General features: G+C 34.2%; 1 protein-coding gene across 1 annotated transcript in view; it reads right to left on the minus strand.

Annotated features, from left to right (window-relative positions):
- The window catches only part of LOC130621355 (protein mono-ADP-ribosyltransferase PARP12-like), a 13,258-nt gene continuing 1,717 nt past the window's right edge, over positions 1-11,541 (minus strand). Inside the window, exon 3 of the mRNA XM_057436646.1 lies at positions 1-1,243. Within this exon, the coding sequence (XP_057292629.1) occupies positions 1,091-1,243 (153 nt within the window). The 3' untranslated portion in view covers positions 1-1,090. The remainder of the gene's footprint in view (positions 1,244-11,541) is intronic.

An 11,541-nucleotide genomic window follows, 5' to 3' on the forward strand; every position in this document is an offset into this window, starting at 1 on the left:
TTTACAAGTGTACAGTGTTTTAATAAATCAAAAATTAAAATCAAAATTAATCGTAAGATAATGCCCTGTGGGTTAAAATCACCCTTACAATTGTCCGTATGTTTCTTTGCTCTCGTAGTTATTCTATAACCGTGTAAAACAGATTATAAGAAAAGTTAAAATAATACAAATTAAATATAGTGATAAAATGTAAAGATGCATAATTAAAAATTTTCACAAATCCCAGATTTTAAGTTCCTTGCTTAATTCTCAATAGTATATTCTCTTGAATTTTTTTATTGGATAATTCAAAAATTATATCTGTGGACAGGAAACGCAATGTCGAGTATTTGGTATTTTAAAATTAGAAATTATGATATTTGAAAAGCAAGTTGGGCTCTAAAGCTTAAATATATTTCTTCTTTGCGATTTTTTGAGCAACCGATCTACCAAAGATTAAGGCTTTTGGGTTAATCTTAAACGACTACAAAACAACTTATCGGGCTGAAAATTTCAAAAACTGAATAGCCGAGGCTTATACCTGTATAAAAAACTATAAAAGTTTTTAGTTCCTTAAATGAACAAAAATGCCAAGCGAAATTCATGTAAAATTTAAAAATCAACACTGAAGCCAAAATTAAAATTTTGCCTTTAGCAATCCAGGGCAAATTAAAAAAAGTCAAATTTAAATTTTCACGTTGTTATAAAAAAGCGTATCCGCTAAAATCTGCGCAAACGGATTGCAATTGATTTGTAAATTTTATACAGTTTTAAGAAAAACACGATTCGCAAAAATTTTCTGTTTGCGAAATTTTTTGACATCAAAGTTTTGTGATTATATATTATATATTACAAAGCCAGGTTCTTTTATTGGCGAGACTTTTAATTGAGGTATTCAAGGAATAATCAGATGACAACATTAAAAATAATAATAACGATAAAATAAAAAAAACAACAAGAATGCACAAACTATTTACAATACTTAAACATAACATATATCGTTGGATTGCTCATATTGTCTGCATGTTAGCAATGAACCCTCCAATAACCACAAAAATAGAAATTCAAAAGAAAGTTTAGATAAAAAACAAAACAAGAATGCATAAACTATTTACAATACTCTTTTATATGTTATCAAATATCTGGGGTAAAACTGATCACGCTCAAATATAACATATATCGTTGGATTGCTCATATTGTCGACACAACTGTCATAGAGGCGATGCTTTTCTTTTTCTGGCGGTCTTTTGTAAGAAGAATAACCCTAAAATATATAATACAAAGTTTAAAGACAATTATTTCAAAAAAGCTATAGTATTGAACAGAAGATTGAGAGCATAAAGCACTTGTCAAAAAATTAGGTTTAGTATTTCTTAAATTTGCATTAAAGTTTGTAATTGAAGTTCCTATCATACTTGGGATAATTAATTATCAACAAAGTTGAGGGAATGTGAAATAATTATGGTTATACGTGGCCACTTTGTTGTTTCTTACCTACTGTTTTGAAATCCAAATTGATTTCTTAAGAAATATGATAAAAAAATTACGGCTTTGTGAAGCAATTGTTTAAGCAAAGCTATTAAAAAGAGTGGTAAATACACTAAACGTGTATTGAAGCAAAATGATGGAGATTTCGAAGATTATTTGACATGGTAAGGGCAGAATGTGCCGTGGAAAGAAAAAGGAAATGAAGATGTTAACTTGGAGGGTTTCTTGATCTTAGTTTCTAGCAAGTCTTATGCACCAAACTTGGTGTTGGTAATGACCGAAAGACCAAAGTGAATTGCAGATATCAAGATTGCCCTTTCAAATGACTGACAAGATGTTAATAATTATTTTTGTGATCTGGTTTTTTTAGGCACTTTGCGTACAATGAGAAAAAGAAGCAATACAACAACAACCACAACAATATACAAAGCAAAATAGAGTTTTTCTCCAAGTTCTGCTGATAATAAAATAACTGTGAAGCGGAATGATTTTTTCTAATATATTTTTGCGACTGTGTACAAATCTCTATAATAATAGCCGCATTTTGTCTGTTCAAAAGGGTTACCGATATACCTTTCATCTTTCCGCGAATTTTTAGAAACCAGGGGTTGTTTAATTAGAAATCTTATGATTTATCAAAATAAATTACAGAAATTAATTTATTTCCTTACATAATTTAATTAACTTAATTGATAAATCTTTAATTTGAAAAAAAAATTAAGTGATTAAAATGAATTCATTATTTAAATGCGCTATTTTTAATAATAATTTACCCCCGTGACCTTAATCGCCGATTCCGCCCAGGAGTCACAGAAAACAAATAGGATGGTTTACTGACAGTTTAACTGACTTTGTTTTGACCGCTCGCACGTGTATACCAATCAAAACGCCTGATTCTTTGAAAAACCAATCAAGACTTTCGCGGCCTAGACATGCCAACGAAGAAACATGATGGCCATTTTAGTTTTTAAAAAGTAATGGTGGTCAGTCTCAGTGTTGTTTCTAAGTCTGTTTCACCTTTTTGTCTTCTATAATCTTTTTATATTTGTAATATTTGTTTTTTTTATGTTCTAAAATGTTAAGATAAATATACTGTCACGTTTTTTAGCTACGTGCAGATGTTAAACGCACCAGTTTTAGGATTTTTGGCTAGGAACGAATATTTTGAAGGCTACTAGCTAATAGCCTTACTTTTTACTAATTTTGTTTGGTATAAGAGGTTTTTCTCCAACCCAACATTTATTTTTATGTCGAGGATATAGCCATTTAGCTATCTCATATATTTACCTAAAAAGTGATAGTATAAAAATTCAGTTTGGCTATCAATTATCGCAATATTCTCAGCAATAAATCTTATGCTAAATGCAGTTTAGCTAGGTACATCTTTATACAACTTTAATTATTTTCTTAAAACTTTTTTTGCAAATAAAATGGCTGAGCAAATGCTTTAGCTGGAGGGGTAACGACAGGCTGTTTCCTGTGTTGTCATTTTAACCGAAGTTGTGATAAAGAAGGGTACTGTTCACATCTGTTTAACTGTACTAAGCGCTCAGTCCGGTGACACGATTAATTTTTTAAATTTCACAAAATAAAATAATATTGACCGATTGTTTTTGCTATGACAGAGTCACAACGGTTGTAAAGACAAGATGGCGGAACGTGCGGTCACTGGCTTGTGGCTGACAGTTTTTATTTTCATAGTTTGGCTTACGGTTTTCCGAGTGAGTAAAAAGAATTTTTGTACAAACGATGGTGTTAGTATTACGATGAATGCAGAGGATGAGCAGGAGAACTTTGCTTTTTCATCTTTATTTACACAGAAGAAAAATTATTCGAAACCGAGATCGTTGTTACACATTTTGTTGATCTTATGTGGAGATGTGGAGACATGTCCTGGTCCTAATCCATGTATGGAGAATTTGACAAAGAAAAAAGAATACGCATATTTCATCAAAATATCAGAGGTTTATTACAAAGTTTTCAAAAAATCCAATCGTTTTTTGGTTTGTATAAAAACGTAAATTTATTAGCACTATCCGAAACACATATTCATTCTCATAGTTTTAACGATGACGATAGTTTGTATCAAATTCTGGGGTACAAGTTCATTAAAAAGAACAGAACAAATGGTACCCACGGTGGTGTTGCCACGTATATATCAGATAAAATCAGTTGGAAAAGAAGAAAAGACCTTGAAAGAGTTGAAGTTGAAGGTATCATTATAGAAATATTTCAGAAAAAGTCAAAAAGTTTCTTACTTGGGAGTTTTTACAGACCCCCGGATGGGTCAAATTATCTTCACGCACATTTTAACAACATTTTCGATGATATGTTAACTCTCATTAACAGTAGAAATCTTGAGACAATAATCCTCGGGGACTTCAATGTTAACTACGGAAATAAAAATGTATGCAGAGAATTAAAAGACTTTATTACTTTGCACGGTTTTGTTCAATTGATAACTAAACCAACTCGAGTGACTGAAGATACAAGTACTGTAATTGATATTATTTTAACTAACAACAAAAGTTTAATATCTACGGTTGATGTATGTAGCACCATTAGATTTCAGCGATCATGACATGATAGGATGCGTGCGTAAAATGAATCATGTTAAATGTCAATTCAAAACTATTACATGTCGTAATTATTCAAAATACAACAAATCGCATATGTGCCGTGATCTTAAATCGGAAGAGTGGAATGCACTTTATGATATGACTGATTTCAAAGATATTATATCAACGGTATATAATAAGCATGCTCCCAAGATAACTAAACGAGTAAAGGAAAGACATTGTCCATGGCTCACACAGGAAGTAAAAGGGCAGATTAATCATAAAGATCAATTGTTACGCAAAGCGCGAAGATCTAAAAATAAAAACGACTGGACTTCAAAGTGTACATCCAAAAAGAACTGAAATCGTTAAAGCGTAACAAAGCAACTGGGTTTGATGATTTACCTCCTAACTTGATAAAGGACAGTGCCGAGATGATTTCAAAACCAATGGCATTTATTGTAAATCTTTCTTTAAAGACCGGAGTTATGCCAACTGAATGGAAATTTGCTTTGATCAAACCTCTTCACAAATCTGGAGAACGAGCAAATCCTGATAATTACCGCCCTATTTCAATACTGCCTGTGCTGTCCAAAATTATGGAAAAAGCTGTCCACAATCAATTGAGTGAATATTTAGAATCCAACAATTTACTGTCAGAGAAGCAATTTGGCTACCGTAAAAAGAGATCGACCGAGCTTGCAACAACATTATTGTTAGATGATATAAGAAAAGCTGCAGACAAAGGAAAAATTACTGGCACGATATTCATTGACTTATCGAAAGCTTTCGATACCCTTGGGCACGCAACCCTTCTAGCAAAGTTAAAACAATATGGGGTAAGCAATATCACAGGTTTGAGAGCTATTTGTTTGACAGAAACAAATTGTTGGTTTTGACGATGAGTTATCCGATCCTTATCCGGTTTTGTGTGGGGTGCCACAAGGTTCTATCCTTGGACCTCTACTGTTTTTAGTTTTCTTTAACGATTTTCCGGACATTCTGAAAACAGCTGACGTTGTGGAATTCGCTGATGATACTGTTATCTACGTTTCTTCAAACAAGATTTCTGAGATAGAAGAATTGTTGAATAATGATTTAAAGAACATCAGCTCATACTTTCGAGAAAACGAACTTGTAATTAATTTAAAACCTGGAAAGACTGACTGCGTGCTATTTGGGACAGCAAAAAGATTATCAATGTCAAAGACTGACTTTACATTGCTTTTTGACGGAGTACCAATCAATGTGACTACATCTTATAAATATCTTGGTACAGTACTCGATCACACTCTTAATATTGGTCCGCAATTTGATAGTATGTACAAAAAGTTCTCGTCAAAGTTAAGGTTGTTGTGTAAACTCAAGTATTTCTTGAACGAAGAAGCTATCAGACGTGTTTATCAATCTATCATACAATCTGTTATTCGATATAATTGCTTGTCATTTTTAAACTTAACAGCAACACAATCACAAAAATTACGATCGTTGGATAGACGCAATAACGATAACAAAAGATGTGCGAGTATCGACACATCAGACATGATTAAAAAACATGCTGTAAAATTGGTAAAAAAATGTTTGGATGGTGATTGTTGCTCGAATTTTGATAATTATTTTACTTTAAACTCCCATAATTTATCAACTAGAAATCAAAATGTTCTTTTAAAAATTCCTAAAATAAAACTTGAGTTTGCTCGGTCGGGTTTCTTCTTTCAAGGAGCTAGGCTTTTCAACTCCTTGCCCAAGGAGATCCGGCAGAGTGGACATGAGTTTAGTAAAAATTTACTAAATTTTAGATTTTAGTTTTTTTTAATTTTAGAGTTTAGATAATTTCTTTGAGTATTTTTCATACTTTTCGAGATAGTTCGCCGAATTTTTAGTTTTTGGTTATATTGATTTATTTGTGTGATTGTGTGTATGTGTAAACTAGTTTTTGTTTCTTTTCGATGGCAACTACTTCTTTCCTGCCACTGTTTCTTTTGGTCGTTACTTTTCGAACGTTTAGGCTAATTTTTGCGTTTTCCATGAGTTTTTGAGTTTTTTATTTTTTCAGTTTAATACTTTTCTTTGCATTTTAATATATATTACTAACTAGATTTAACGTATGCATAAACAGGACGTATATTTATAACAATATTTTTTACTGACATACTCATCCTGTATATAAATTCGGAAATAAATAAATAAATAATTAAACTGTGTTTTTATTTCAGTCTTTTTTGTGGGAAAGTTATTTTTTGAAAAATATGTTACAGTCGCAACACTATAATGGTGTGTGCGCTTCACTGCATACCTGTACTAAAGCGCTCCACCTGACTTTGTCGCACAGTTTACAGTTCTTTTTAAGCGCTCCTTAGGGCGTTCAACAAGTTACTTGTGGCTCATCCCGGCGATTCGACGCCGGGTTTCCCGGCTATCTTTTTTATTAATAGCCGTATTCTGTCTGTTCAAAATGGTTGCGCCCAGCTTTTTTTGAAAATTATCGCAGAGCCTGATTTTTAAGGACTTTGCGTTTTGGTTTTACTTAGCTTAATTTCGGAATCACGACAAAACCGGATAAACAACATGCTACGGAGGCCATTTCAGTTTGGAAGTGATGGTGTGAGGATTGCAGATCTGTTTGAGCTTTTTGTCTTTCATATCCCCCTTAATTTTGTAGTATTTGTTTCTTTCTGTTTTCACATGTTAAGGCACATATATTTTTCCTTTTTTTTTTACCCACGTACCAATCTTAAATCACCAATTTTAAGGTTTTGGTTAGGACCGAAAATTTTAAAGGCTAGCTAGCTTGAGCCTTACTTATTACAATTCTGTATGGCATAAGACCTTTTTAAACTACCTAACATTTATTTTTATTTTGTGGCTAAAAAGTGAGAGTAAAAAAAATGCAGTTTGCCTACAACAATATTATTAAACAATACTTCTTATGCTAAATGCAGTTAGCTAGGTAGCTACATCTTTTATTATTTTCTTGAAAACCTTTTCTGCAAATAAAATGGCTGAGCGTTTGTTTTAGCTGGACAGGTAACGGCATGCTGTGTCCTGTATTTTTATTTAAACCGAAGTTGCAATGAAGTTTATTTGGAAAAGGGTATTATGCATATACGCCTGTTCAACTTTGTTTAACTGCACTAAGCGGTTAGCCCAGTGTTAACAACAGACTGTTTTGGAAAAGGCTGTTATGCCTATGCGCATGTGTGACGTGGATTACCTGTACTAAGAGATCAGCCCACTGTCACAATTAATTTTGAAACTTTCTCGGGAATAACGCCTGTACGAATGTGCAACACTGTTTACCTGGACTAACCACTCAGTCATGTGTTATCAATGGACTGTTTCTTGTGTTTTAACTTAAAGTGTTTTTTAAAAGGGTATTATCCTTACACACCTGTGCAACATGGTTTAACTGTACTAAGCGCTCATCCCAGTGTCACGATTAATTTGTTAACTTTCACAAAAACTTATTGCGCAAAATAAAATAATATTGGAGTAATGGAGTAACAACGGTTTGTAAACGGTTTTTATTTCAACTATCGTTGCGGAAAGTTAGATTTTGAAAAATATGTTAAAGTCGCAACACTATAATAGTATATGCGCCTCACTTGATTTACGACAAACTGTATACCTGTACTAAAGCGCAGTTTACGGCTCTTAAAGGACAGAAAATAAGGCGTGGATAAAATGGTGCGGAATTAATTAGTGCAAATTAGGGTGTATTTCGCACTAATAAATGCCGCCCAAATCTAATCGAGCTCTGCAATTCGCACTTATAAATTCCGCCCAACGGGAAAAAAAAATTAGCATTTCGCACTATTAAAATCCGCCCAATGTAAAAAAATTGGCCAGCATCAGAAATTTCCGTGAAACTTCTTAAAATAGAAGGCTACAGGTTGGGAAAGACAAGAGATAATAAAACAAACATTTTTTATAAGTCAAGATCTATTTCAATAGGTTTACTTTTTACTGATTCTCCAAAACGTTTTTTCTCCACTGGAATTCTTCCTGATTTATTAAAAAAGCTCTGATGTCTTTCTGTGTATTGTTAATGTTCGTCAAAACATCATTTTTCTTTCCCCCCCTTTCATTTCAGGCTTTCCTTTCGTCTCTTCAGGTGCCAAATAAGATCCAGCAACAAAGCCTTCATCACGTGGGTAAATGCTTGGATGTATCACTGTTTCAAAAATGTTAATAAGTTTTTTGTTTTTAAATGTGCAGGGCATGTAATTGTTACTGTACAGGGAATTTCAAGTCCACTTTGCACCAGTGGTGAAACACAGTAATTAGAAGAACTCAGACTCGCCATGAGCTTTGCTCCACGGTCAAGTAAAAACTTCGTCACTCGAGAATATTCCATTGGCAAATGCCCAACTGTTTGTCCTGTCGTAGTTTTGCTACGACTTTATGGCAAAAAAGTCGAAAGGGTTGTCCCTTTCGTGCATACAATCGAGTTCTTCTCCCACAAACGGCTGCCAATATTTGCGATAGAAATGATACCCTCTCACAGCAGATGAATATTCGTAGATTTTCTCACCCATGTTGCAATGCTAAAAGACGACGAACTGTGTGGGAAAAGCTGAGTTTTTATTTTTTTATTTTTGAAGACATTCTAATGAAGTTAAGCCCGGTTTTCGCTTGCCCAATTTCCGTAGAAAAACAATTGAAGTAATAATTGAAGGCAATTTTTGCTGAAAAAAGTCTCGCAAATGAATTAGAACTTACTAAATGAACTGAAGGAACACAAAGCGTTTCAAATGTGATGTCAATCCAACAAAATATGTCGTTTTGTACAAAAAAACACTCGCGTGAAAATGAAAGGTCGCATTGTAACAGACAGTCGTAAGTGTGTTTGGGAAATATCCCCACTACACGTATTTTTTTAAAAGAAACCCGTTTATAAGAAACTAGAGGCTGGAGCTTCCAAAAAATAAGAAACTTTAAGTTTCATGACATAACTTTTCATGAACTTTTTGTACATAGTCGATGTCAATTTCATTACGTATATGTGTAACGTTTGATATTGCTAATTTCAAATGTTGTTTATGTCTAACTTTTACACGTGACACATAGAATTAATGAACGTTCTTTTCTTAACTTTGTGAAGAAACCATATAAGAAAGTTTCAGTAGTAGAATTACCAAAACATTAAGGAACTGCCAGTACTAAAGCCTTTCACTGGTTTCTTTTAAAGAAAAATACGTGTATATTCTAGGATCAAGTTCACAATCAAGTCTCAGTCACGTTGTGACACAAGTTGAAAGTGGTCTTGGTGAGATGGAATACACTGTGGTAGAAGCTGCTTATCAAGAGAAGAAACTCAGAAAAAAGCGTGTACAATTTACGGAGGAAGAACGTTTCGAAATTGGAAAGTTCGCAGCCATTAACGGAGCAACAAAAGCTGTTAAACAGTTTAAAAACACGCACAAACATTTAGATTTCGGTGAAAGTACCGCCCAAAAACCTAAAGCTCGCTACGAACAGTTTACTAGAAAAAGAAGAACGTGGAAGGCCTCTAAATGTTGGGAGCACTAGATGAAAAAGTGAGAACATTTTTACTTAAGTTGAGAAAAAAGGGTGGTGTAGTGAATACTGTAGTTGCAATTACTACAGCAAAAGCCTTAATTGAAAGGAGTGACAACGAACACCTTAAATCAATCGATCTTGATTCAACATCATGGGCTAAGAGTTTATTCATACAGATGGGTTTCTGTTCACGTGCATGTACCACCTCAAAACCAGAAATCACGGAGTTGGCCAAAGAAGAAGCAAAGTGATTGTTTCAGCATCAAGTATTGAGTTTAGTCGAAAACCATGTAGTTCCTCATTCACTAATCATGAACTTTGACCAAACTCCCGTTAAGTATGCTGTAGTACAAAGTCGCACATTAGATATCGGAGGTACTTAAAAACAAGCCATCGCTGCCACCTTTGGTATTACATTTAGCAATGGTTTCTTGCCAATGCCGCTGATTTATGGCGAGAAGACGGAAAGAAGCATACCAACATTTTTGTTTCCAAAGAGCTTTGCTCTCAGTGCCAACCCGAAACACTTCAGCAACACAGAAGAACGTTAAAACTCATTGATGGCATCATACTAACAGATATCCAGCAGGAACTCAAAAAATTACAACTTGGAAATGACCATCCTGCATTGTTGATCTATGATGTGTTCTCAGGACAAATAACACGTGCCGTACTTGAAAAATTGCAAGAAAGCAATATCCATTTTGTTCGTGTCCCTCCGAACATGACTAATTTGTTTCAACCACCCGACCTCGAAGTTAATGGTGCTGCGAAAGCCTACATGAAGCGACGGTTCACTGAGTGGTATAGTAAAGATTTTTGGAGAGAACTTGAGGCTGGACGAAATTGACATCAAACTTACACTTACGATGCTAAAACCTCTACACTCACGCTGGCTTGTGGATCTTTACGACTACCTCACTTCATCTAAGGGAGCAGAATTAATATCAAATGGTTGGCAGGCTTCGGGAATTACTGAACTACTCGTTAAAGGGTCTTAGGGTGTCGAAAGCCTTGACCCGTTTGCTTTTGTGGATCCTTTAGAAACGGATGATTCCTTTCCAGATAAAAGGGATATACGAGCTAGCAAAGAGGATATTTCTCGCTTGGTTAGACAAAAGCATATGTTAGAAGATTCTGATGACGAGTGGGAGCATGAAGATAGAACCGATTTTACAAATATTTTCGACATCTTAGATTATAAACTCTAAAATTTTTATTATATATAAGATATTGTCACAAGACATTTAGATTTCTTTTTCTTCTGTCCCCATTATCCCTGATCTCTCTACATCAACTTAGGCCTTCCACACGTCTTCAGATATCTAAGTTGTCTTAGAAAATAGGACCGTTTGGGGACCTTGCTTAAGAAGTAAAAAAACGTACGGAATCGCATAAATTAAATCCGCAAATTTCATAAAAATTTCGAAATCGCACTAATAAATTCCGCACATTTAACCATTTACCTGTTTGTCTGTCTGTCTGTCTGTCTGTCTGTCTGTCTGTCTGTCTGTCTGTCTGTCTGTCTGTCTGTCTGTCTGTGACTTTTACAAAGTCAATTATATTCTTCACTATTTTCTTCGATAAAGTCTGTAAAACATCTCTCATAAAATTGTTCTGTAATTTACCAAACTTTAACGTTAAAATAATATTAGCGTTAAAGGAAAGTATATTAAATTAATGAAGCCATTACAGTGCAGCTAAAGCTTTAAGGCCAAATAACTTGGAAACAAGGTAGTGACGTCAGTCATTTTTCACCGCGTGGATAACTAGGGACCACCTGGGACCAGTTTGGGTAAGTTTTCCAAACCTGGGTCCCCGAATCCGTTTCGGAATAAACGGGTTGACGACGTTATCAAAAGAACCTTCAAACCCTAATATCTCTGCAACCGTTTATCAAAAGTATATGATCCTATACATTTTCTTGATCAGCGATTTAAGATCTATACGATAAAGGCAACAGGTATACAAATTTCTAAAAAAAGTTTTAAGT

The sequence above is a fragment of the Hydractinia symbiolongicarpus genome, chromosome 12, assembly GCF_029227915.1.
Source record: "Hydractinia symbiolongicarpus strain clone_291-10 chromosome 12, HSymV2.1, whole genome shotgun sequence".
Taxonomy (NCBI): domain Eukaryota; kingdom Metazoa; phylum Cnidaria; class Hydrozoa; order Anthoathecata; family Hydractiniidae; genus Hydractinia; species Hydractinia symbiolongicarpus.